The sequence below is a fragment of the Cucumis sativus genome, chromosome 3 (assembly GCF_000004075.3).
Source record: "Cucumis sativus cultivar 9930 chromosome 3, Cucumber_9930_V3, whole genome shotgun sequence".
NCBI lineage: Eukaryota > Viridiplantae > Streptophyta > Magnoliopsida > Cucurbitales > Cucurbitaceae > Cucumis > Cucumis sativus.
In genome coordinates this window covers 30,386,991-30,414,235 of record NC_026657.2, presented here as the reverse complement: position 1 = coordinate 30,414,235, position 27,245 = coordinate 30,386,991, and the positions used below count along the sequence as shown (strand labels likewise).

Genomic DNA, 27,245 nt, shown 5'->3' with positions numbered 1-27,245 from the left:
ATCATCTGGCCCAACTTTAACACGGGCCCAATACTGAGGCCCATAACCCCAATTCCACTTTATTCCTTAATTCAAATATAAATATTTATTTATGTTGTCTTCTAAATGTACGTTTTTGTACTCTTTTTTTCAACAATAAAATTACATTTCCATTTCGACAATAAAAGTAATAATTCAACGTATACTTTATAGTAAGAAGAAGAAAAACTTAGAAGTACAAAACAACCATATTAGATTTTACAAATCATTTTATACCAAATTTAGAAATATAAAACATGGTTTTATTCTAATATAGTTCCATATATTTTTGGGGCTTTTTTCATCTAATAACGTATACGTTGATTTTTCTTATATAGTTGATCATATCATCAATCAAACACTATAATGATGTCCTATTAACTTTGTATCATAGGACACAAATAACTTATCTTAGCGATTACATTTCATATGAAATTTCAAAAGTAGATATTTGGTTTTAGTGAAGTAATTTTACATGTGATATGTATACACATTTGGGTTGTCTACTTCCATGGCCATCCTTTTCAAATGGGACATCAAAAGATATATATGTTTTTCTTGATCTTGCCATCAATCAATTTTAAATAAAAAGTCATCAAAGCCATTATTATAAACCTTTACTTACATTACATGTTACATTGTTTTGATTAATTTAGATAAGATGTATTTAATTTAACTGTTCAACATTGATAGTGAGAATTCAAACATGCCATCCTTTTCGAACGACAAAATTTATGACAAGTCCACGTGAAAATGTAGCAAATCTTTTTAATCATGAAACTAATTCTAACTCTATTATTTTTAAATTGTATTTATGGAAAATCGAATGTGATGTTAAAGGTATAAGTTAGAGTCCATACATGTTATAATGATAGAGGTTCTATTTAAATTATATATATATGAATATCTTTTTTAGTCTTTTACAAAAAAAAATAAATAAATAAAGTTTTAGTTAAACCTTAATCTCTCTCGATTGGACATACATTTCAATACTACTTTGTTTGTAGTAATTCACGTTACATTTTAACTTTTCAATACTCAATGAAAATTGAGAATTGTGAAAAGCTTAACGACCCCGAGCTTGAGATTTTCTTTTGAATAACTTAGAAAACGAAAAGAGCATCTAAATATTTATAGATTACATTAATTTGATCATAACTGAAGGGTAAGATAAATATTAAACCATTATATGCCATTTTGTACGGTGGAGTTAAGTGTGTAGGAGTGAATCTATATGTGGAGTTTGTTCAATTTGACCCTTAGGCTTATTTTGATAGCAAAACAAGATACCTCTTTTGTTAGGCTTTTACATCATAAATTTATTACCCACTAACGAAACAAGACGATAACATCAAAGCCTTCCACTTGCTCTCCCCATCTACGATCCATATTCCGTAGTGGCGCGAGTGGGGCTTCAAAGTTCATCAATGGCCGAAATAAAAAATAAACCCAAATTCCAAATCATCTCAAGCTGTAATTCTAACGACCCACCAATCAATCGTCTTCTTCCACCTGATCCTTTTCCCTCTTCTCTGTTCTCAATTTCTCGCGGTCCATTTCCAACCCATCTGGGCTCAGCCTTTCAAAGAAAAAGAAAAGAAAATTCGACGCGTCGTTTCCTTTCTCTTCATTACTTTTCTTGTAGTTCGCTACTTGCTACCCCTTTTGGTTTTTGCCACCATTTGTTTTTCCCCCACCTACTTTCCTGTCCGGAAAAGGCAAAAGCTCTCTTTAGAAATTCTATTCATTTGTGGGTTTTCATCGAAATCCGTGTCTCGGTTTGAACTTTTTATTACTGCTGGGCGGGGGACGTGGTTTTGTGATTAAACCCATCTTCAAAAAAAATTATTTTTTTTCTTTTCTTTTTCTTTTGCCGCCGGTGATGAAGCGATGACTTGAAGAAATTGTGGGAAATTTTGTGGTCTTGATTTGGGACTCTGCCGTCGACGGCGATGGGGGCCTCGCTCTCGAATATGGGTGAAGCTGTTAATGGCTCCACCATCGGTCCTGGCCTCGGGGATATACCAGAGAACTGTGTGGCACGTGTTTTTCTTCACCTTACTCCGCCGGAGATTTGTAACCTTGCGCGGCTTAACAGAGCGTTTCGCGGCGCCGCCTCGTCGGATGCTGTTTGGGAATCGAAATTGCCTTCAAATTATCAAGATCTTCTGGATTTCTTGCCTCCCGAACGGTATCAAAATCTGTCAAAGAAGGACATATACGCGCTGCTATCTCGTCCTGTGCCATTCGATGATGGAAATAAGGTGGCTCGTCGCTTTCCCAAAACGGCATTTCGTTTTGTTTTTGTTCTTTCTTTTCTGGGTTGGAATTTACTTTTTAGGGCTTTTTGTGGGTTGTTCTTTTCTGAGTTTGATTATAGATTTGACAGTTACAATTTGTGGAGGACGGGATGTTTGTTTATGGAATTTTGAACCATTCTTACAGGAGGTGTGGTTGGACAGAATTACTGGAAGGATTTGCATGTCGATATCAGCGAAGGGCATGGCTATAACTGGAATTGATGATAGAAGATACTGGAATTGGATTCCTACTGATGAATCTCGGTTAGACTCTGATAATCCTTATTTGAAAATTTTGAAAATATCCATTCTTAATTCGTCACTCCTGTCTATAGCGTTTAATTAAACAAAGTTACTTAGCTTTTTAGCTGGTGCTTATAGGCTTTTTGTTCTTGAATTGGTTTTCATTCAAGTAGTGATTAGTTTTAGTCACGGTTTGCTGTGCTTGCAAAAGAGCTGGTTTGTATTTTTATGGAAAATGTATCTATGGACAAGGGAGGTAACCTGGGCGGCTTACATATGCCACTGAGTTTTGAGTTCTTTGACACTTATGGTTCTCTCTAATTTTCTTTTGGTATCTTTGTTGCTGCAATTGTTAGGATAGGATGGAAACTTGTTCTGTCATATGTGATTGTGATATTGTGAGATTTATCCAAATACTGTTTAATGAGCAAGCTGGTAATTGATGGAGGCATTTGCTGTGATTTTTGGTCAGCGAGGAGTGATATTACTGAAGAACTATAGTATGTTAATGTTGGTTTTGTCATTGATATTTGGTGCTTTAGACTGCTTCTTGGGGCTGCTAGTTCCGTCCTTTTTCATTTGTTCTTTGTCTGGATGGAACTGGTCACAACCTTTTTGTTTTAACTACTCCTTCTAAGTTCAGAAAATGGCTCCGCATATAGTATTTCTGTGTCGTGTTTGGTTTGGTTTTAAGATACCTTTTGAACATATTTCTGAGTTATGGTTTTCCTTTTACGTGCTTCTATTACTGTCAAGTCATTTCTGGGATTGTACATCTTGACTCTATATGTGAATATTCCCTTTATCCTTTTCAGCTTTATTTTTTTTTTCTCTTTGGTGGGGGGTTAAGGACAATCCCTTTTTGATTAATCAAATCTATAAATTTCCAGAAATGAAGACTCATAATCTCAAAGCATTTAGACTAAACCTTAGGAGATTTTGAATAATATTGCCCTGTATTAGATATCTTTTCTTCTGGATGCATTGTTTAGTTGTGGTGATTTTATGAATATTTATATGTGCGGTTCTTACTCATTGTATTCAAAAGTGAATAATGTGCTTGGGGAAGTTCAAGATCAGTCATATACATTTAAATGGGAATTAATTTAGTCAGAAACCTAGAGGAAAATTTTAGGTTGTGTGGAAAGTAAGAGGGGAAGTATATTTATAAACTTGATGATATCTTTAATGAGTGGGTTTAGTGCAGCCTAACAATGTGATTTCCATCAAGCAGGGTTGCTAGAGTTCGTGTCTGTTGTTACTTAGCAAATTGTTAGGATTTTACAAAATAATAGTAGACCTCTTACATTACTCGATCTTTTCAGGTTCAATGTTGTGGCATATCTGCAGCAAATTTGGTGGTTTGAAGTAGATGGGATGGTGAAATTTCCTTTTCCTGCTGATATCTATACACTGACCTTCAGGCTTCACCTTGGAAGGTTCTACAAGCGGCTAGGCCGACGTGTATGCAGCTTCGAGCATACTCACGGTTGGGATGTAAAGCCTGTACGGTTTGAAATGTCTACTTCTGATGGACAGCAAGCAACGCACGAATTCTGTTTAGACGAGCACGGATTTATTGATGTAAGTGGACACCGCAAGCGGGGGTCATGGATAGAATATAAGGTAGGTGAGTTTTTGGTCAACAAGTCGGGATCAACCACGGAAATTAGATTTTCCATGAAACAGATCGACTGCACGCATTCTAAAGGCGGACTTTGTGTAGATTCTGTATTTATCATTCCCAGCATCTTGAAAGAGCGGAAAAGATGAGGAACATCAAAAAAGAAAAGAAAAAAGTAGTCAACAGAAGATGTTTCTGTAATTCTTCTTAGTTACCTCAAAAGATTATAACATGGAAATTTACAGGTTATATACCATTTTTAGGCATTTCAGTCGCATGTTCTTGGTTTTCTAAGATAATAGGTAGCGTTTTTTTGTTTTTGGTTATGTACATTCTGTTATCATACAAACTGATGAGTTTTGTTACATTGTGTACAATTAACTTGAGGCAGACAAGATTTAGGAGGATTTGACTGATTTCTTTGGTTATTCAAACTGGTTTGTCTCTACGACTTGTGTTCGTTTTATCGAGTATCTTTGACTTCTATTATTTTTATACTTTCTGATCTGAACACTATGATGGGATGAACTATCTGATGGCTTATTATCACATCTGATTTTGAAATTTTTCAGTAGAGCACATCTTCTAAGTCTTGTTGAGCTGAGAAAGAAAGAAAATCAACATCTTCACATCATCTTTCCTTCCTTGATTACAGGACAAACCACATATTAATGACCGGATTTGCTTTTTAAGGAGGCTTGATAGCAAAAGGAAGAAAACAGGTTCTTTCCTTTGGCATCTTCAAAAAGTAGCATTTATGATTGACTTATTTTAAGTTCCACATTGTTATCTTTTGGATGAACTAAGCATTTATCACTGTTGATATGATTAAAGTTTGATTGGTTTCAACTTTGATTCATTTATAGTTATGTTTGCTCAAATCGATCTAATAGTTTCTTCCCCTCTAAACCACAAATGTGGATCTATAAGCTCCAGTTTTGCTAATTCGAATTAAACAAATTATCAATATTCAAAATAATAATAATTATTATATTTGAAATAGCTCTTTTAAATCCAACCTATGATTCCTTTCAAAATTTGATACTAATCATGTGGGGGATATTGCATTTCACATCAATTTGAATTGTATGGTAGCTAAGGCTAATTGAAGAATGCTATTTTCTCACATTATTCTTTCTTTTTTTCTTTTGGGTATTTTCCTTGTCCTCATCTTTAATACATCTGTTGGATGTCTTTTCCTTTGTCCAGTAGATAAGAGTTATGTTTTCATTTTGTCTCTTTCCAAATTGTCCAAACACGTTAACATTAAATTCATAAAAACAACAATCAACTTCGTCCATAAACTTATCTCTATCAATTTGGATCTTATACTCTCCGTTGCATCAAACTCGACTTCAAACATCAATGAGCTTTGCAATTTTAACCTTTGATTCAATTTTCGTCGATTTACCCACTAATTCTTTCTTGTGTTGAATAAAATAAATTTTTGCAAGAAAATAACTTTTGCCAATGCATAGATTTACCATTAAATAGTCTTGCCAAAAATTCATAAATTCCAACCAATGTTATCTTTTTCTTTTTCTTTCTTGAATGGATGAATTTAAACATGGTGAAGAAATACATAAATGTAAAACTTCTCTAGATTTGGAATAGTCATAAATTGTTGAGTGAAAAAGATAAGATAGGTATGATGATTTTATAAATGGAGAGATGAAGAAGTAATGAGAGATTGAGAGATAGTTGAAGAATAAATTTTGTAAAAATGTGAAAATTACTCAAACATCAATACAACCAAAAACCATCTCAACAAACACAACAACACTCTCATTATTTGATTGGATTCACCACTACAAACAATTTTGGATTCACCAATCAAAATTTCCAATTCCATAAATAAGTAAATAAATAAATGTTTTAAATATCTCGAACCTAATCGTCCTGTTAATAAATACTATTAATTACTAATGACTTTTGTGGTACGGATTACCCATTTTCTAAACCACATATGAAAACCCGATCAAAACTTTGAAAACATAAGTTTTATAATCTTTTACTTGCACGTGAGAAAGTGAAATTAAAGTAAAGATCTTGTTGTGTTCATATATTATTACTCGAATCATGTTCTCGTTATTCGATAGTTCTTTTAAGAAAATAATTATTCTCATTACACGATACTTTCTATGTTCAAATTTATTTTGCCTTTAAATGAACTAACAGCTTGCCAAAAAGTTAAAAGAAAAGAAGAAGAACAAAATTAACGAGTTAAGTATCGAACCATAATTTAACTTCGATAAAAAAAATAAAAAAATAAATATAGAACAAGATATATTTTTTATCCTTCGATGATTCATCTAAATTTCTGTTGATCTATCTTTATATTTTAAAATGTTACAATTTTGGTCACCCTATTTTGTTTTTCTATTTTCAAGCATTACGGTATGAGTTTTGATTTAATTTGAATCCTATATTTTAATATTTAAATTAGTTATATTTTATAATTAATTAAGTTCCATTATTCCTTGGTGGCACACTTTTACAAAATATCAATTAACAAAAATTAAAGCAAAATAAAAAGAAAAAGATTATTTAAGGTAAAATCAACGTTAAAAATACAAATCTTAGAACCTTAAATTTTTTTTTTTAAAAAAAATGAAACCTAACAAAATGAAATAAACTTGCCATATTTTTAAAACTAAACTCAAAATTTACAAACACAGGAAGTATTATTTTCCTAAAGTGTTAAAAAAGAAAAAAAAAAAGGCAAGATTTGATTTGAAGATTGTGAAAATGGATTTTGGGTACAATAAAATATTTAGAAATGATGAAAAACTTAAAAAGGAAGCAAATGTTATTCATGAAAAATACAAAAAGAAAAAAGAAAAAAAAAGTTTGAAAGGAAAGGAAGTTGTTTGAAGTGAAGTACGGTCGCGCAGTCAATTGCAGTCTCTCCCTTTAATCCAACAATCAAACCCTACAACTATTATTATTATTATTACTACTACATATATATACATATCCTATAAATATTTTTTTATTTTTATTTCTCATATTCTTTCTCTAATGTTTGTGACATCTCTTTCCATTATATATATATATATATATATATATATGTCAATCTTCAATTTCATAACCATATAAAACAAAGAGATAGAATTCTTCAGATTTAACATTATTTGGTTGCTGATTTCGAAAATAAGAGATCTCATGAAAAACAGACTTCTAATTTAATATTTTCCATTTTTTTTACTATGATCTTTGGTAATATATAGTTTTAGAAAATCCTAAAAGTAGCCGTAGCTTTACCAACTAAAATATGTTAATTAAGTTATCAACATATATACGTTAAATGTTACAAAGTTTGCGTAATTATTAATTATTTTGTTACACATTTATATATAATATATCATACACCTTTAATTTTTATTCTAAAATAATATATTATAACAAATTGGTGAATCTAAACATAAGTACATAACTCAACTTGTAATTAAACATATTCCATGAATTAAAAAGATAAAATATGGTTAAATTTTTCTTTCCTCCCAAGTCATTGAACTTTAATAAGGAAATAAACAACCCATTTTTAAAACCCCAATTTATTATGAGAATTTACATGCTATATAATTATAATAGAAAATTGAAGGTATATTATGTTAAGCTAGAAAGAAGGAGAGATGAATTGATGAAAGACATTTGAAGTAAGATTGAAAAGTAAAAAAGAAGAAATGAGTTTGAAAAGGAACTAAAAATAGAGAATAAAACAAATATGAAAAGGGAAAGGGAGAGTTGGTGATTAATAAATAATAAATAAAAGGGAAGACAAAAAAAGAAAAGGAAAAATAAATAAAGAATAAATATTTTGGAGGGGGTTGCGTGTAAATATAAAGTATAGGGGGGGGTTGAGAAATAAATATCACCAACCCCTCATTTGATGAAGGAGGCAGAGAGAGAGAGGGAGAGAGGGGGTCTCAAATGTAATATTGAATTTGGCAATGTGAATCTTTAGCTTTTAATATTTGTTTTTAAAGTTTGTAGGCATTAGGCACGGCTATGTCTGCATCCCTCCATCACTCTCTCTATTTCTATTTCTATTTCTATTTCTATTTCTATTCCTTTTCTTTTCTTCCCTTCACATTTATTAAATTTCAACCTCCAAATAAATATATTTTCTCATTCAAACTTTATATTATATGTATATATTGGTATGGTTGGTTGGTTTTAAAATTATAATCTATACATATATATATATATATATATATATATATATATATATATACACACACTTTTTAACATGTTCACATTCTTATAATATTTGAAAAATCAAATGAAAGGAAGTGATCGAGCATGAAAGTTGATTTGATTCCCACTCTCATTTTAATTTTTTCTCCATACAAAATTTGTTATTAATTACAATTAGAACAAGATTCATAGTTATAATTTAATTAGTAGGACGACAATATGAATCTATGCATAATCAACAAATTAATTAATAGTTCATATGCGACATTACATAAATTCTACATTACTTCCTTAGATTTTACACAATATAACAGTAACTTTGTTCTCTCTAAAAACAATTGAAAGTTATGGATTATTATTATAAATAATGTAAATGTAGGAGAAGAAAAATTTTAAATATAAAAAAATAACAAGAATTCCTTCATTACTTGCCTAATTTTTAATTTTCCAAAAATTGTAATATTCACGGATCATAATTATTATTTTTTCATTTGTATGTTTAGGTGGTTGATGTTCAATTCTATTGAGGTGATTTTGCTAGGATTTGAAGAGATGGAAGAGTGTAGATTCTATTCAATATGGGTATGATTTGATTTTTCTTAGTTCATATTTTAGTTGGAGATTAAATATCGAATTTAATTAGTTTGTGATATATTGCTATCTTACTATCATATGATTGTTATGAGATTGTTATTTTTATTATCATCCGATTGTTATTTGATTATCATCTAATTAGTTTGAAATTATTGAAATTTAAATATTATTTGTGATTTTGATTTTGTAATTTCTATTTGATTGGCAACTTAGTGTTATTTTATTAATACATAATTGCTATGTGATTATTATCTTATTGACATATTTTTATTTGATTGATCACACGTGGTTGTTCATTATATATTAAATACTTTATGATTTTTATTTAATGTTTTGTGATTGCTATCTATTGCATATCTATTTAAATACTCAATTGAATTCACAAAAATAAATGACACCCGTTTTCGTCCATTATCGAATTGTTAATGAAAAATATTTTAAAAGATGACCATTAAAAAAAACCAATTATTTCAGAGAGTTAACTAAAACTGAAAAAAGAAAAGCGATAATCCGACAACAATCAAATATCAATCAGACAGTCATCATACAACAATCAAATAGCAATTAACATCATTAATAATCAGATGACAATTTGATAAATAATCCGGTAGTAATCAAATGCAAATCAACATTTTTTTTTAAACTGTAGAACCATTTTGATCGTCGGACAGTTTCAATTGAATTGATTTTATTAATTTTATCATTCCCACAAATTTTAAAATATTAGATCACACCCTTAGTTTTCCTTTTATATTTTGTCACAGGTGCATCCCCTTTCAATACTCATTTTCTTACCCCTTTCGTTTTTACCGTGATCTCCTTCATCCTAATTAAATACTTAAATCTGATTTTTCAGTTTCAGAAACACACTTTAATGTTTTAATTAAACCGTGATCTCCTTCAGTTTCAGAAACATGCATCATCTTTTCTTCTTCTTTTCTATTATCTTTTTATACAATAATTATATCATTTACATGTTTACATCAGTAAACCTTAAAATGTAATATTAAAAAAAAAAGAAAAAAAGTGAATGTTAAATTGTAATTGACGATAAATTTATGTAGTACAATCTTTGTTAAGTTGGCAAGAACTTTAGTTAATTATAAATAATTAGTTGAGAAATGAAGGCACCTAAGTAATTAAAAGTCTATTAGTTTACTTAATTTCTCAACTAAATTTCATCAATCAAATCACATTCAAACAATACCAAATATTCATCAACAGAAAATGGACAAAATCAAAACCTTCCACCCACAAAAATTGTTTACATGAATATATATAATTCTTGTGTGTCTTGTGTGTGTGTTTTCTTTTCATTTCTTTTAGATTTCTAAGTTACTTTTATCTTTATTTTTGTTGGAGACTTTCCCAATACAAAACATACCTATAATAGCCAAGATTTCGAGAATTTAATAGAGAGAAAAAAAACAATTATTGAAACAAGACACAAAAAAACAAAACGTAGTGAAGTTTTTTTCTTCTTTTTTATCACAAAATTTGGTTGTATTTATTTATAATGAGATAGTTTTGGTGGTCTGTATCCTGGGCATGGAGTTGTAATATATGTAGGGTTGGGTAGTTGCAATGTCTTGTCTCTATTGTACTTTTTTCTTCTAAATTCAATTATAAACCTTTTTCTTTTCTTTTTACGAGACCAACCCTAAATACGCTCTACTTATATGCCTTATGCCTTCATAAATACATACAATATTTGTTCCCTTCTAACTCTCCCTAACGCAAATATTGTGTATTTTATAAGTTGATAATAATTTTATTACTTTAACTTTATTTATTCATTCTTTATAATGTTACTTAATCTAATGTTAATAGTTTCCCTAAGTTTGTCTACGTAAGTAATAACTTAATCAATTAATATAAACATGTAGTATTGATATTTATTTTTAAAATTAATAACCATCTCTTGATCTCTTCTTTCTACTTTGAAAAACTCTAACATCGAATATACCTATTTTTTCAAATGGGTTATATTTAATTAATTTGGTAACTCATAAATATTATTTGATCATATAGATTGCTTTTCTCTACCTTCTATACATAGAATATTTTCATATATGGGTTTTACACATATATCCTGTCTATTAGTAACAAATTAAAAGTTGAAAACCCTAACATGAGAGAGAGAGAGAGAGATTTGGAGAGTTGATATTAAATTGATGAAAGTGAGTTGGATTTGTTGAGGAGGGGAAAAGTACATAAATATGGAAGTCCATTATTAAGTTATTTGGGGACTTCAACATCCACACACTAAAATCTCTATATCTTTTAATTTCTCTCTCTATAATATTTTAAAAAGGAATTGTGTGTGTGAAAGAGAGAGAGAGAGAGAGAGTGTGTGTGCAGTAAATTAAATAGCAGACTCAGCTTTGAATGAAAAATTCAAAACTCTCACCTGAACACTCTATTTCCTTTACCCCCCAAAAAGTAAATCCAACAAACAAAATTAACTATTTTCCAAACCCTCACTATTTATGTAATATCCAACTCTTTATAATTATTATTTATTTCAACCATTTACTTCTATTTTACCCTTTCCCCCTTTCTAATAAATACATATTTTTTCTTTTCACACTTCAATGTATATATAATTTATGAAACTAAATATACTTATTAGAAAAAAAAAAACTAAAAAAAAAAAATCTGCCCTTTGGTGCTACAATTTTTTTTTTTAAAAAAATCATTTTCTTTTTTATAATTATGGCATTGCTATTAGCATCTCTCTCCAATTCTATAGCTTGTCCTGTTTGTATTCAACTTTATTTCGAGCTTATCTCTAGTTCTCTATATTGACTATTAATGCATTTTTTACATTTAGAACAATTATACTAATTTTATTTTTTTATTAAATAACACTTGAAAAATAAACATTTTCCTATTTTACTATTTTTTTTTTCTGCTTAAGTTAGTTCTTTAAGGATTAATTTACTTTTTGAGTAAAAGAAATGAGACCAGGACCATTTATAAAGCATAGATGAAAAACATTATGTCGTAATTAAATCTTTTAGGAATTTGATATTTCTGAATAATAAAAATCAAACATTATTATTAAAAACCAAACCCAATTTAGAATTTTATGTAATTATTTATATTTAAGTGACATGCTAATTAGGACATTACCCAATTAAAAGAGTTATTGAGTTCAACACCTAATAAAGTGAAGGCTTCAACTCCTAATTAAAGAAGATTGGGCTAAGGGAAGGTCTTAAATTAAATCAAATAGCTACTCACATTATTATTTAATTCATCTTTGGTTTAGAAATTTATTTGTCTCCCATTTATATTACATTTTTTCCTCCTTTTTCTAGACTCTTGGTTCTATCACAATAGTGCCATTTTACTTTTTTTTTTTTTATACATATATATAATGAAACTTAAAATGATTGAATAATATTATTTAAAAAAACATATAATGGAAATAGTTAGATTGTATATATAAATAACTGGGGGAAAAAAACAAAAAAGAAGTTGACCAAATGAGTTCTTAATTTATCAACTAATAATTAAATATATACACATATATGAATTGTAAAAGGTAAAAATAGATCTCATGGCCCAGCCTTGAGAGGAATTTTAAACTCCTCCATTATTAAAACTAAACATGCTAATTTACCAAATCAATTTGACTATAGTCTTAAAATGGGTGATTTAGTATAATATAGGGTTTAAAGATTTTAATTTTAAGTCAAGTTTAGGGTAAGAAAATGCAAAGCTAAGTAATGGGAAGGGGGAAAAGTCAAAGAGATTTGCTCATTATGGTCCCCTAATTATCTCCTTAAGAATAATTTTGTCAAAGAAGTAAACCCTAATTTAATCTTTTTCTTTGAAACTTAATCTATAAGAACGAAGTATTATCTTAAATGAGTTTTATTCACTTGAAAATAAAAATATGATTAATTTGATACATACAATTTCCTAATTAGAAATTGGACTTAATTAAAAAAATATAGTTTCAAATATGAAAATTATTTGTTTGTTTATTTACTTTTTACTTCTCTTTTAAAACCAATATATTTTTGTATGTATTTATTTGAAATTAAATGGAGAGTGAAGATATTGTCAATTAATTATGATTATGAATATGAATATGAATATGAGCCATCAATCTCAATTGCAACTTTATATATAATATCACATGCAAGCAAAAATCTTAGGGAAGCCACGTGTTTGAATCTTACCCTTAATCATCTTTCCATGGGACCCAATGTATTAATTACAAAAATAAAAAAGCAAAAATACATCGATTCTTTTAGAAATTGAATGCTAAATTAATAAAATTTGAGATAAATTATTTGTTCATGTAATTAATTCAATGGATTTAAGCTGTCAAATCTTTATCTATATATTATACATATCTTTCATCAAAATTTGATTGGTCTCATTGATGGAACAACCCATTCTTCTTTTAACTTATAAGTCCATTTTTTTAGATAATATATCTGTCTTTTTGAAATTCTAAATAATTTTAATTTCAAATATAGTATATGGTAATTTTAAAAAAAAGTAGAATAGTAATTTATATATCTAATATATCTATATATAATTTAGTGCAATAAAAATTTACATTCTTTGGAAAAGTGCTTACATATATAGAAACAAATTTGTAATTTGGTTGTACTATATTAAAAAAGTGGTTCTAATCCCTTTTCTTGTTTACTATTTTTATTTTTATAAAGATGTATATTATTTTAATTCTTTCATGTTTTGTGGATTTTTAGTTAATCATTGTAAATTTAATTTTTTTTAAAAAGGTGAAGTGATTTTTAATTTCGTTTATTGTTTGTGCCACATGAACCCCACGTTTCAGTTTTGGATAATTAATCGTTGGATAAAGGGAAAACATTGCTCTAAAGTCTTTAAAGGGTCATTAATAAGTATGGTCCAACTATATACAAAATTGGGGATATTAATTAGCTTAATTAAGACTCATGTCATAATATATAATTGAGATTACTTGGCTTAATTAATTGTGTTATATGTCACTAAGATAAGACGATATAGCTTTGAAGTAATTAATAATATATAGACAAATACTCTTTAATTATATAATACATTATACATCATACATTATACACATTCCAATACTCTCTCTCATGGTTTAGAACATCAGTGGAATAATATTTGATATATATGACTTATTACGAGAGAGAAATTGACAATTAATTCTACATTTCATTAGGATCAACAGAAAATTTGTTACTTATGATTACATAATTAGAGATAATTATATCATATACGTGTTGAACTTTGTAAAATAAAATAAAATTAGTATATCAAATAAGTTGTCACCTTGTGTTGTGATTGATCTCCTCAAATATTTTCTCTATTAAACTTTACATTGTGCATTTTAAATTTTTAAAATTAAAAATAATTCAAAGAGACCGGAGCCTAAAACAATACATATATATGGTTGATGTTTTCTTTTCTCTTAAAAACATATGCAATGGTTGATCATCTTACATTCTCAAAAACTTCATTTTCAAACCATTATATACTATGAGACAATATCTCCAATCTCATTGTTATTAAAAACAATTACATTTTAATAAGAAATTATTCGAATAGACCACCACAACGTATAGTCGATAATTTGTATCTCAAACTTATATGAATTTTATATAGTCATTATGTATAATATATATATATATATATATGCAACTTCTAACTCTTTTTGTATGCTCTTTTAGAACGATGCAAATCTATTATTTTTTTTGTGTGTGTTTTTTTAAAAATTAAAACTATGTATATACAAAACTCTGGAACCTACGTGGAAGAGTTATTATATCTGGTGTTGCAAAATTGAGTAATCTTTCCGCACAGTAACAGTTATAATAAATAATTTTTTTCCATTTCTTAGTCTCTCTCTTCTTTTATGTGTCTCCAAGTTGGTGAAGAGATAGACAAAGTTTGCGTATAAAATTTTGTGCCAGCTTCATCACGAAGTACTAACATTTATATCTCTACATATATACTCTCACTATATATATACTCTCTCTTTACAACGTTTTTTTAATATTAAAAAAATTGAAAAACAGTAGAAGTAAGGCTTAAAAACACTTTTCAACTCTGCTGACTCTCACCCTCTCACTTGTAGCCCTAGTTTTCAACTGCCCTAATTCTCTCTCTCTCTCTCTCTCTCTCTCTTTAATTTATTTGGAGTTTTCATTTTTCCTTCTCATTTCCACAATTCTCTCTTACTTCACATTTCTCTCAATATCTCTTTTTTTCCCCCTTCTGATCGGAAAAAGTTACCGCCGGTTACCGTAAATTATGGAATGGGCTACAGGAAGTTTCAGACCGTTTGTTTCTCGAGCTCCTGAATCTTCGTTTGGGTTTCTTTATAACTATAATCTTGAACAATTTCAGGGTAAATATTTCTACATCATTTTAGGGTTCTCGAGATTTTTTTTTTTTTTTGGGAGGGGGGGTATTAGTTGTTTATAAAATTTGAAAATAGTGATACCCAGATCGGAAAAATTGAACTTTTCTACTAATTTAGGGTTTTTCGTGGCATTTTTCTAATGGGGTTTTGTTTTTTTGGAGAAAAAGCTTATGTGTCGTAAACTCTTTGTGTGTTTTGTGTTGTTTTCAACTAAAAACTGTCATTCACAACTTCGAAATTTGAAGATCCGAGACAAAGGTGGTTTTTCTTAACTGTTTTATATCTTCGGAGTTGAATCTCATGTAGATCCATGTAGCAGCGAGTGAAGAAGGAAGAATGGAGATAATTTAATACTTAGATCGCTTAAGATTTTTTTTTAAAAAAAACAAAATTTTAAAATAACGAATTGTGTGTGTGAATATATTGATAGAGTGAGTCAGAAGGTAAAATTATTGTCCAAAGTTTCAGGCGTAGATGTGAAGCATTCGGCCATGGCGGGGGCGTCGGAGACAGTGCTGCAAGGGTTGGTTCCAGGGATGGATATGAACAGCTACGGGAATTTGGAGAAGAAGAAGCGGCTGAGCAGCGAGCAGCTTGAGTCGCTCGAACGAAGCTTCCAGGAGGAGATCAAGCTCGATCCCGACCGTAAACAGAAGCTGTCAAAGGAACTTGGTCTGCAGCCTCGTCAGATCGCAGTTTGGTTTCAGAACCGTCGTGCAAGGTGGAAGGCAAAGCAACTCGAGCATCTCTATGATACTCTCAAACAGGAGTTTGATGCCATTTCTAGAGAGAAACATAAGCTTCAAGAAGAGGTAAGGAAAAAAAAAAACTTTCTTTTGTATTTTTTTCCTTGATCTATAAAGTGTTGATATGTTTGCGTTAGGGTTGGTGTTTTTTAGGGTTTTAAGTTGTGGGGAAAAAAAAATGAATCATTTTTTTTCAAATCTTTTATGAAAATCTCAATTAAGGGTTTATTTAACTGGATTAGGGTTTGCTAAAAAATATTATTTCTTGATTTATGAATGGAGTGTTTGGAGATTATTATATTAGGGCCGACCTTTTGTGGTTAAGTGAAAGGTTAATCTATTTTCTCACCAATTGAATAATCTATTTTCTCACCAATTGAATAATCTCTCTTCAAGATCTCAAATTACAGCTTTCACTGAACTAGGCTTTTTTTTTAAAGAAATTATTGGAGTTTTATAGGATTATTTCTGAAAATTAGTTTAATTATTTTTTCTTTTTCCCTTTTAACTCTCTTTTTTTTTTTAAAGAAAGAGAATTAGGATAATTGCCTTTTTCCTTTGAGATAATCTTAATTTGTGATCTTAAAGCTTTCATTATGTAGACTAGGGTTTATTTAAGAAAATCGTGAGAAGTGCTTGAAAAAATTAAATAGCTTGTGTTTTTTATAACAAAAATATGTTTTGAATGATTGACTTTATGAAAGTTAATTTTTGGTAATGTACCTTTTAATGATCAAAACTTATTTGTAATCTTAAAGCTTTAATTAATTAGATTAGGGTTCATTAAGAAAATTTACGTTCTTTTTCAAAATCTTTTATTATTCAATATGAGCTTTGGGTTTTTTACTTTAAAATTAATGAAAAACAGGACAATAGATAATGATATGGATTAGTGATTATGGAAATAATACACAAAAAGACCATGCAATTTATCATTAATTATTTTTTATTTTCAAATTTTGTTATTATTGAAATATCTTCGCCCCCTGAAATAATAGTTGATTGGATTGTTGAATAGCATATTTATATAATCCTTCCATTCTTCTTTTCTTCCCTAAGATTATTTATTTTAAAAAGTTTGGTATCAAAATTAGGGTTATTTGATAGATTAAACTACTTGTTAAGGAATCATTTCCTCTTCAAAGGTATGAGCCTCAACTTTAACTTTAATTGAGCATCATCCTCTTGATATGATCTCATTGCTTTTGAAATACGAAAGGTTTGGTGTTGTTTTAAGAATGTTTGGAAAAAGAATTATTTTTATGAGTTTTTTTCATTAAAATATACCGGACGAGATCACTAGTAGGGTGATCACTTGGAAAATAATATCCCTTGATGGTAAACAAGGGATACAAAGAAAATAAAAATGGATAAGCTCAAGACCAACTCCAATTTAACTTTCTTTTAACAAAGATCTAATATTTCTAAATACAATCATAACACTTAATTCGAGACTTAATTGAGATATCTAAATGCACCTAAGGGAGAGAAAATGATATATACTATAGAAATTTGATCATGTACCCGTACCTTGTTCATCAAATTATCAATCAACCTGAAAAATTTAAGTGTGGAGGATGGTGAGAATTTAATTATATCACCAATTTAACACATTTGCAGGTAATGAAGCTGAAGAGCATGCTGAGAGAGCTTCAAGCTGCAAGGAACCAAGTGTCAACGGTGTACACCGACTTGTCGGGGGAGGAGACAGTGGAAAGCACCTCGGTAGGAGCTGGCTGCTCGAGCAAGCCAAGACCGGTAGCTGCAGCAGCAGCCGTGGCAGCGGCAAACCACTACACGACGCCACCAGAGCAATGCAACTATGTGTTTAACACTGAGGAGTACAACCCTATGTCCCCAGCTTTCTGGGGTTCTCTCCCATCCTCTTACCATCCCCAGTAGACTTTGTGTGCTTTAATTCGTCCCTTTTGCCCTTTTTTGCTTTTTTTTTTTTTTAAAATCAAGTTTTAATGTCTCCCAACTTAGTTTCTTTCTTTCTTTTTTCTTTTTTTTTTTTCTTTTTTTGAAGAAAAAGTTAAGATTGTGAAGTGAGAGTTTAAATTAGGGTTTAGAGAATACTTTTGAAATTTGACAGTGTTTCTAATATCATATCCTGGAGTCTAGAGATCCGTTTGGACAGTTCAGATCATACCACCTCAAATCTGGTTTTGAATTTATATATATAAATATATGAGGGGGAAAAATTTAAGAAATAACTTATGGGAAAAAGAATTATTAAGAAAGAGTTGAGGTTATATGATCTGAACTTTCTGTGCTGATCTAAGAAGATCCCAGTTTAATAAAATTGAACTTCTCTTTTGTGTTCACTAATTTGATGAAGATTATTCATATATATATATATATATATATTCCCCATGATTAGGGTTTTTATTTCTTTCATTTTTTCTTGGATGTTTGGATGAGTTTGTGTGGATAGAGATAACAATTTTAAGTTAATTTTCTATACTTTAAAACAAATGTCTAATATATAATGTTTTGAACTAGTTTGAATTTGTGCATATGTGGTTCTTAAACTTGGAAATGTGTTGGTTTAGTATCTCTAAACTTTCAGTTTCATGTTTAATAATAAATTGATAGTCTTTAGTTTTGAGTTGATAGTTTGTTCTTTAGTTTTTAAAATTGAAACTTCTATGAGCTATAAAATAGAAGAGAGCATTTACGAGTCTTAAAATATTTGATGTCTGATTAATTTATTAAGATGTTAACTAAGAGACCTTTTGGACAAGAAACTAAAAAGTTTTTCTAAAAATAAATAAATAAAGATACTTCATTGATGATATGTGATAAAGGACATCAATGGAGGAAAATAGTTTAGAGGAAAGTTTTTCAGTTTAAAACAATAAAAGTTATCACAGTTACAAAAAAGTTCGTCGTTAGAATTTCGAAAAGCAATGTCAATAATCGTATCATCCGATTCAGGGAGATCGCATGAGTCTTAGACTTACCATTGAACATTTTTGTCATTAAGTTCATGCCAAATGTTTAGAAGGATATAGAGCCAAGAAAGTTGGAGATCAAAAAGGATAATATGTTTGCTTACAAGTATGACAATCCCTCTTTGATGCAATTGAGAATCGGATAGTAAACTTCTTACCTCAAGAGTAAGTTCAAGCAATAAAACCCCTTAGCTTGAAATACAATTCCTAAATTAATCTAAACATAACACAATTATTATCAATTTTAATTATCTATCAAAATGCCTATTATTAATCCAACTTAAATGCTTTAATTACTTAGCAAAATGTCGTCGGAAACAAAACCCGATCTTCCTGAACAGTCCATAAAATTAGTCCAAATACTCCATTAAATCAAAGTCCAATTAATCTTCGAAAACAAAGCCAAAAAAAATTCTTAATGGCTACCAAAACCCATACAAAAAAAAAAAAAAAACCAAAAACCACACCAAATCTCATCCTCTTAACAGATCAAGTGAGCGGTGGTAGTATGAGGTGAAAAACCAACGATAAACAAGTCACGCCCGGGATGCAATTGACACTACTAAGTTAAATTACAAATTTAGAACCTTTAATCTAAACTCAACAATCTAACCTGAATGTCTTGGTTTTCTCGGACATTAAATAGATTTTTCTATAGATAATTGGGATAGTTGCAAATTTAGCAATTAAATTCAAGTTAATAAAGTATATAACACAATTTAATTTTTTTTTTTGCAAATATAGCAAAATTTGTCCAATTCTATCAATGATATAAGTCTATCACTGATAGACCATGTTGCAAATATTGGTTTATCACTGACACACCATATGAAGTCTACCAGCGATACAAGTCTATCAATGATAGTTTTGCTATATTTGCAATTTTTTAAAAATGTTGCCATATCCTTAATTATCATTGCTAAAATAGTCATCAATTGCAATTTTCCTAGATGATTACATCAAAAGAAAAGGGGATGAAATTGAAAAGATATATTTGATCGGTCGATTTTGTATTCCTTCAACAACCTTTTTTCTAATAGTATTTTATTTAGTCTTTTGTGGTGAATGAAAGATATTAGACACTATGCATGAAAGTTGAAAAACTAAAGCATGATACTTTAACTTATGTCCATATGTTCTGTTAGTTTTGTTTGTTTGTCTTTTTTATTCTTTTATTAAAAAAAGCTTCCGTAGAATTTCAAAACAATCTCTGTTGTATATTGTTACGTAAAGAAAAATGTTTTAATAGAATGAACATGATTTTTAAGAACATGTTCAGCTTTATGGAATCTAGATGGAAAGGAAAACAATGTGTCAAAGGGTTATAATAACATCGTCAACTTCGTGTCCACACGCTACTCACACTTAGTTGAACTAGGCCACATGTGGAAAAGAAGGAAAAAACTAACAACAAACAACGAAAAATGAGACATTCATCCTATTTTCAGTGCATTAAATATCTTGGAATGGGAATACACCAAAATAATGAATAGAGATTGAAGAATAGTAGGAATTTTAGTACCACTGAAGAATGGGTATCCAATGAAAACATTGGCACTGTCTAACCATTTCAATCGTACACTGCGTTGCAACACTAAGTATTGAAAAATAAATGCTATTCTGATGGCTTTTATTGCCCGAAATGCTGGTGAAAGTCGTGTTTATCAACTAATTAGCAAACATTGGCTAAATTAGATTGGCTACAAAGGTTTCATCTAATGTCACTAACTTCAAATTACACAGTGAACACAAGATCTTTCCCAGTGGTTAAATAGTAAAAAAATGCATGATGAAAGCCTCTCCATAGCAGCACAAAATTGAGTAACATGTGAATGAAAGAACTCAAACAAAAAATAACTGCATTGCTCGATTGTAAAACTTTTTCCAAAACCAACTAAGGCCACAACAAGTTAATCAATTAATACAGATAACTTCTCATAACACGTGAAGTACTCCAAATTAACACATGTCCTATCTAATAAACTTGCCAATTTAAATACCAAAACAAACCAAAATATGTGATCAACGCTTCCCGCCGCCACCGCCAAGCTTTGGACCCTTGGATGCAGGACCCTTGGCAACGTTACCCTTACCTGGAGCCTTCTGTGACTTGGCCAACACTTCTGCCTTCTTGGCCTTCTTCTCGTCCTTAGTTTTCTTAATCCTTTCCTTAATTTCACTGAAATTCAATCAAAATTCATGGATTCAGTGAAAATTCATGTTTGTATGTTATATAACATTTCAATTCTAGTTTCAATCAGTCGTTCATGAGAGTACACACCGGAGAGCAGCTTCTCTAGCAGCATCACGCACTTCTGGCTTTTCGGCCCTCTTCTTCTGGATGACTTCCAAAGTTGCACCAACAATGGACCTAGAGTAGGGCTTCTTTGTGGCACGTCTCCTTTTCTTCACAGCCTCTTGAGCAATATCCTACACATATAAAAATATGACTGGATTAAAGATGAGCCCACACCAAACACGCAAAACGGCATTCACAGAGAATAGCTTAAGACACGGGCTATGGATGATTTATTAAAATTTTAACACTTCTTGCAAATGGAGTACTAGGAAATCATTTTGATTAATCATAAAACTTAAAGTTGAATCTGTTAATACTAACATAAAAATAGCAATGATAAAGACAACTTCGTATATGCATATACATCATCATGCCTCATTATTGCTGTTAAGTTACCACTAGGCTCAATACTATAAACTCTAGATTTGGATCTAGTCTTTTTTGTTTTTGGTGTGACACGGATTACAGTAATATGACTCGTATTGGCAAGTTCCCTTGTGAGATTGTTTCAAAATTTTGGTAGAATCAAGCTCAGATGATGAGGATGATTATTACCCACACGATGGGGCTTGTATAAAATGAACCCAAAAAAATCTAAACAATATTCACCAAATATTCTTGACATCAAATCAAGAAAAATGAACCCAAAAAATTCTAAACAAAGTCCATCGAAAATCTTAATATTACCTTCTTATGCTGCTTCCTGTACATGGCTGTCCAGGTAAGCTTCGAAGGTTTCAGCCGGTTGTGGAAATACCTCTTGCATTTTGAGTTGGCAAAGAGAAACACCTAACAGATTGATAAAGAAAAAGGTCGAATAAACAGGGGAAAATCAGTAAGAATAATTCAAATATATAAAAGAATATATTAATAATTAGTAACGAATGAAGTCCATCTATTCATCTCGAAACACGTCCAATATATGGTATAATGAAAATCACCTGAGAATCAGCCCGGACAAATCTGATGCCTTTCCCTGGGTATATCTTGGCACCACTGAATCGACAAAGTTCGGTCCTGAAAAGCCCAATATCAAACAATTAAGAGCAGAATTCATGAAATTGTTTTCCCACATACAGAGTTCATGAACGAAACCGAGCACATTAATACCGAAATTTTCACGCTTAGTTCGAGCAAGTAACCATGGTACAATTATCCAAAGCACTCGCTTGCTCAAACAATAAATTAGAGCAATGCTTCCTAGAAGCAAACAACTTTCCATCTAAATCTTCCCCTTTAATTAAATTACCAGCCCTGTGACTAATAATCAATCATAAACATATCCTCCCAACCAGATTACTAAACCACAACAGATGCCGATCCCAAATACTGGGCCATTTTTACCACGACGTACTCCTCAATAGAAAAATACGTAAATCCCTAAAATTCTTGAGCGCTAGCATTGGAGGTACAAATGAAAAAAACTGAACCAGGAAGAACATGTTGACATGTAAAACGAAAACGGAAAACATGTAATCAAATTGAAAATGAGATCTAACTAGAGAAAAAGAATAAAGATGAGGGATTTGACGAACTTGAGAACCATGGCCGCTGGTGATGCTTAACTTCCTGCCGCGCTGTGTTGATGATGAAACCCTAGAGACAAAACCCTGCTGAATCGGTAGGTTATATTGGAATTGTTGGACAATATTTTGGGCCTGACTCTTTCTTTGGGCTTGGGCTACAAACAGCGAGAAAAATTGACTCACTCCGAGAGGTGGGTAGCAAATCTATACAACATTAAAAAAAAAAAAGTAAATATAACAAAATTTATTCTACTATTTGTGACCAATATTTAAATCTTGATAATTAGGTTTATGGCAATATTTTAAAATTTTTAAATATGACGAAGTTTATCATAAAAACAGATTTTTTAAGAGTATTGTTATATATGCTAGTAAACGAATTTTGCAAATATTCTATAGTAGAAGTTATCAAGAAAAGGAGAAGAAAAAAAACATTTTGTGGTGACAATGGACCAAGTTTATCTTTAACTTTTTGAGATTTAATTACTAAAATTGGAATTTTGTATTCAATAAATCAATATTTGCATTATCCCGAGTTTTTTTTTTTTTTTTTACTAAAATGCTTATTTGTCGTTCTAGTGTTAATCAACGATAGTGAATTTAAATCAATTAAACAAAATATGATTAATTAAACTGCTTGCTTGCGTTGAAAATGTAATTATTTTCAATTAAAATTTGACATTATAAATGAAAAATATTTAATCTTAGGAAGATCCAAAGCTTAAAAAGTCGTAATTTAAGGATTAGATGAGTATAACTAAAAAGAAATAGGCCTCAAAACTTGGAACAAAAAAGGTAAAAAAAAAAAGTGGGGAAATTAATCAATATTTTATGTACTAACTTTGTTACCTTTTTAAATATATAATTTACTAGAGTAAAAATAACCAAACCAAATACACAAATGACGTATAGGAAAAAGGAAGCTTCATATATAGATGAGTTATATTGGAGGATCGTTCTTCAAGTTAACTCTATTTGCGTAGCGGGAGTCACTCTAGAAATGTGAAAAATATCTTCAATAAACCCTTCGATTATAACATCAACAAAGGGTTCGTAACTCATTTTCAAGGTGATCAAACTCCAACAAGAGCTTCTACATGGTCAACCATTAGTTTTGACGCACTATGAATAAGTCTTGATCCACAAAGAAAGAGACCTAATTCCACCATTGGGAGCCTCGATAACGAGCACCATCGTGTCACTAGTCTTCGATGCAGCACCCTAATTGACTAATTAATGTCTTTCATCGTTCTCTCTTTAGGTATGATTGAAAAAAATATTACAAGTTCAAATTGGCTGAAACACGACTGACTTATCTTGAGAAGCAATCTGCAAATCATTTCTCAGGAAAAGCTACTACCAAGAACAACTCTGTACCAAACACCATAGTAATTGGATCTACTAAACATTAACATCAACATTTTTCTTTTGTTACACAGTTCTTAGATAAAGGAACCGAAGGAGGTCCAAAAAAAGAAAGCAGGAACTATACGCTTCTAAAATATGAAAATCATTATTAAAAAAAAAAAAAAAAGCAAAAAAAAAAGATCATATGATCAACAAACAGAATGCCCCCTTTTAAAATTTTCGCATCAGATTCACATCTTCCCTTGACGATCCTTTGAGCGCACAGCTCCCTCCTCGTCGTCAATTCGACCCACATCGTTAAACGTCTGTGCCGCCATGTCGTCTGCCTTCTTCAAAGTCGAGGCCAGCGCACCCGGTCGTGTCTCCTCCAAATCTACCACCACCGCTCCCTCCCCGCCACGGCCTCTGGCAATAGAACAATCCATACAATTCACATTGTAAATGAAACTACAGATTCTAGAATTGAATGGTTGAGTGATGAAACTGTTTCCTTTACCTATTACGTTCAAGTGTGACTTTTGCTGCTTCTGTGCTGCCCCTCCTTCCTTCCCCCTGCAGCCTTAAATCCTCCATTTTCCTTCTTGTATCCTCCTCTGATCCGCCCATCTTTTCCTGCCATTCCTGCCATTAGTCCAAGCTTTTTGTTTGCAATCTTCCATTGTCACTCAAATTCTAAGTTTTGGCCAAGAACACAAAATAAATAAATAAATAATTTGTAGTCACCTTAGCGACATCTTTTGTTTCGTATGCTCCCTCCTTGATTTCCTCTTTCTTTCCGGTAAAGTATTCCATTGCTCTCTTTGCAGCATCCGCTGCTGAATCTTTCAGTTCCCCAAGTTTGCTCACTGTCGTGTCCTTCCCTTCTTTCGCCTTCTCTGCCGTGTAATCTGTCGTATCCCTCGCTTTGTCCTCTGCATAGTCTTTATACTCTACTGTTTTTCTTGCCGCCGCATCCTTCGTCTCCTTCGCCTTATCCACTGTGTAATCTTTATACTCCGCCGCCTTTTCCTTCGCTTGATTTGCCTTCTCCGCTGCATAATCCTTGTACTCACCAGCCTTCTCCTTCACCGCTTCCGTTGCTCCCCTCGCCTTCTCAGCTGTGTAATCTCTGTATTCCCCTGCTTTTCTTGCTGCAGCATCCTTAGCTTCCCTCGCCTTCTCCGCTGCAGCATCCTTATACTCACCAGCCTTTCCTTTAGCGGCTTCTGTAGCCTCCACCGTCTTCTCCGCTGTGTAATCTTTATATTCCCCTGCTTTTCTCGCTGCTGCATCCTTAGTTTCCCTCGCCTTCTCCGCTGCAGTGTCCTTATACTCGCCGGCCTTACCTGTAGCCTCCGCCGTCTTCTCCGCAGTGTAATTTTTGTATTCCTCTGCTTTTCTCGCCGCCGCCTCCTTCGCTTCTCTCGCCTTCTCCGCTGCAGCATCCATCGCTTCCCTCGCCTTCTCCGCTGCAGTGTCCTTATACTCGCCGGCCTTCCCTTTAACCTCCGCTGTTTTCTCTGCCGTGTAATTTTTGTATTCCTCTGCTTTTCTCTCCGCTGCTTCCTTCGCTTCCCTCGCCTTCTCCGCTGCAGCATCCTTCGCTTCCCTCGCCTTCTCCGCTGCAGTGTTCTTATACTCGCCGGCCTTTCCTTTAGCCTCTCCTGTTTTCTCTGCCGTGTAATTTTTGTATTCCTCTGCTTTTCTCGCCGCTGCATCTTTCGCTTCCCTCGCCTTCTCCGCTGCAGCATCCTTCGCTTCCCTCGCCTTCTCTGCTGCAGTGTCCTTATACTCGCCGGCCTTTCCTTTAGCCTCCGCTGTTTTCTCTGCCGTGTAATTTTTGTATTCCTCTGCTTTTCTCGCCGCTGCTGTCTCTCCGACAGCTTCCTTCGTCTCCCTCGCCTTTCCCCCAACAGCACTTCCGTACTCGTCCATTTTCCTCCTTGCCTCCTCCGTTGTCTCTCTTGCCTTCTCCGCCGACCAATCCTTCGCTTCTCGGCTTCGCTCCTCCGCTTCATGGCTCTTTCCTACCACCGCTTCCTTAGCATGTTCGTATGTGTCGTGCACCGCCCTCAGTACTGACCCAATCACGCCAGGTCTCTGTTGCTGGTCCTGCACCGTCGGCCGGTCCGCCTCTACGACCTCCACAGTTGCATTTTTCTCTATCTTCGACGGCGCCGCCGCTGCCTGCTTCTCTTCTTCTCTGTTAATGTCTCTCAGATCGGAAGCAGCAATCCTCGCCGCCACCTCTGCTCTCTCCTTCTTCATTTCCTTCGACGAAGCCATTGAAATTTCCACCGAAACTCTCTTAATGCGATATGGTTTCTATGACGATCTTCTGTCTAGATTTTTGTCGGAATTTTCTCGCTTTGCTGATTGATATTTGCCGTTAGAGTTATATAGTCATCGATTGAGTAGTTTTTGATACGGTCATTGTGAAGACGACACGTCGTTTAGTGGGAGGCCACGCGTTCGTCGGAATTCAAACGACACGTAGTCGAGCTGCTTGTGTCCCCGTGGCTGATGACACGTCCCGTTTTATGGAGGAGGTCGGTGGTTGATGCTTTGCGGTGATTGACTTCCACGTGTAGCATATTCAGCCACGTGTCACACTAGACCACTCTATAAGCAGTTTGTTTGAATATTTTAAATTCACTAATTTTGGATATATCCTATGAAGTATTAACCAAGTTGCTCGTGGCCTATATAATTAATATCTAATAGTTTTATAAATGGTTGACGTACTACGTACAAAAGTTGAAGTCGAAAACATTCTTGATTTGTTTATTATAAGTTTATAAAATCAATTTTGAGACCTAACAAATATGAAAGTTTAACTTATAATTTGCTTAACTTTCCTTTCTTAAAATCACCAACTTAGCAGAAATTAGTTTGAATGACTAACGTATAAAATATTCTAATTACTATATTCAAAGAGATATGAAAGATATACATAGGGGTGGACAAACAAGTAAGTTGTTGCAGTGTCAAACT

At 31.9% G+C, this 27,245-nt stretch overlaps 4 protein-coding genes across 6 annotated transcripts; 2 read left to right on the top strand and 2 right to left on the bottom strand.

Moving 5' to 3' along the window:
- Positions 1-1,376: 1,376 nt before the first annotated feature.
- On the top strand, positions 1,377-4,674 carry LOC101206359 (F-box protein PP2-A15). Its single transcript, XM_004137815.3, has 3 exons — positions 1,377-2,282; positions 2,464-2,582; positions 3,887-4,674. Exons 1-3 carry the CDS (start codon positions 1,971-1,973, stop codon positions 4,332-4,334), a joined length of 879 nt encoding a protein of 292 aa, XP_004137863.1. The 5' UTR covers positions 1,377-1,970; the 3' UTR covers positions 4,335-4,674.
- Positions 4,675-15,017: 10,343 nt separating this feature from the next.
- On the top strand, positions 15,018-18,453 carry LOC101221983 (homeobox-leucine zipper protein ATHB-22). Of its 2 annotated transcripts, none has more exons than XM_004137954.3 (3): positions 15,018-15,361; positions 15,845-16,188; positions 17,743-18,453. In XM_004137954.3, exons 1-3 carry the CDS (start codon positions 15,265-15,267, stop codon positions 18,022-18,024), a joined length of 723 nt encoding a protein of 240 aa, XP_004138002.1. In that variant the 5' UTR covers positions 15,018-15,264; the 3' UTR covers positions 18,025-18,453. The 2 variants fall into 2 exon arrangements, with proteins under 2 accessions (XP_004138002.1, XP_011651984.1); XM_011653682.2 differs by having other exon boundaries at positions 15,839-16,188.
- A 2,459-nt stretch (positions 18,454-20,912) lies between these two features.
- Positions 20,913-23,062, bottom strand: LOC101206122 (60S ribosomal protein L24). Its single transcript, XM_004137814.3, has 5 exons — positions 22,914-23,062; positions 22,320-22,395; positions 22,066-22,167; positions 21,361-21,509; positions 20,913-21,258 (listed from the first exon to the last, which is right to left on the bottom strand). The coding sequence occupies exons 1-5, from the start codon at positions 22,922-22,924 to the stop codon at positions 21,102-21,104; spliced, it is 495 nt and encodes a 164-aa protein (XP_004137862.1). The 5' UTR covers positions 22,925-23,062; the 3' UTR covers positions 20,913-21,101.
- A 1,214-nt stretch (positions 23,063-24,276) lies between these two features.
- On the bottom strand, positions 24,277-26,777 carry LOC101221754 (embryonic protein DC-8). Of its 2 annotated transcripts, none has more exons than XM_031881901.1 (3): positions 24,996-26,777; positions 24,769-24,893; positions 24,277-24,677 (listed from the first exon to the last, which is right to left on the bottom strand). In XM_031881901.1, the coding sequence occupies exons 1-3, from the start codon at positions 26,535-26,537 to the stop codon at positions 24,503-24,505; spliced, it is 1,842 nt and encodes a 613-aa protein (XP_031737761.1). In that variant the 5' UTR covers positions 26,538-26,777; the 3' UTR covers positions 24,277-24,502. The 2 variants fall into 2 exon arrangements, with proteins under 2 accessions (XP_031737761.1, XP_031737762.1); XM_031881902.1 differs by having other exon boundaries at positions 24,769-24,884; positions 24,996-26,764.
- Positions 26,778-27,245: the final 468 nt, after the last annotated feature.

What these genes read in the sequence shown, in the direction of transcription:
- LOC101206359 (XM_004137815.3), top strand. Translation starts at nt 1,971, where the DNA reads ATGGGGGCCTCGCTCTCGAATATGGGTGAAGCTGTTAATGGCTCCACC. An exon ending in CATTCGATGATGGAAATAAG is followed by an intron (nt 2,283 to 2,463) that starts GTGGCTCGTCGC and finishes CCATTCTTACAG; the next exon opens with GAGGTGTGGTTGGACAGAAT. An exon ending in ATTCCTACTGATGAATCTCG is followed by an intron (nt 2,583 to 3,886) that starts GTTAGACTCTGA and finishes CGATCTTTTCAG; the next exon opens with GTTCAATGTTGTGGCATATC.
- LOC101221983 (XM_011653682.2), top strand. Translation starts at nt 15,265, where the DNA reads ATGGAATGGGCTACAGGAAGTTTCAGACCGTTTGTTTCTCGAGCTCCT. An exon ending in TAATCTTGAACAATTTCAGG is followed by an intron (nt 15,362 to 15,838) that starts GTAAATATTTCT and finishes TATTGTCCAAAG; the next exon opens with TTTCAGGCGTAGATGTGAAG. An exon ending in AACATAAGCTTCAAGAAGAG is followed by an intron (nt 16,189 to 17,742) that starts GTAAGGAAAAAA and finishes ACACATTTGCAG; the next exon opens with GTAATGAAGCTGAAGAGCAT.
- LOC101206122 (XM_004137814.3), bottom strand. An exon ending in TTGTCCGGGCTGATTCTCAG is followed by an intron (nt 22,168 to 22,319) that starts GTGATTTTCATT and finishes TCAATCTGTTAG; the next exon opens with GTGTTTCTCTTTGCCAACTC. An exon ending in GCTAGAGAAGCTGCTCTCCG is followed by an intron (nt 21,259 to 21,360) that starts GTGTGTACTCTC and finishes ATTGAATTTCAG; the next exon opens with TGAAATTAAGGAAAGGATTA.
- LOC101221754 (XM_031881901.1), bottom strand. Translation starts at nt 26,537, where the DNA reads ATGGCTTCGTCGAAGGAAATGAAGAAGGAGAGAGCAGAGGTGGCGGCG. An exon ending in AAACAAAAGATGTCGCTAAG is followed by an intron (nt 24,894 to 24,995) that starts GTGACTACAAAT and finishes GACTAATGGCAG; the next exon opens with GAATGGCAGGAAAAGATGGG. An exon ending in GTCACACTTGAACGTAATAG is followed by an intron (nt 24,678 to 24,768) that starts GTAAAGGAAACA and finishes TTCTATTGCCAG; the next exon opens with AGGCCGTGGCGGGGAGGGAG.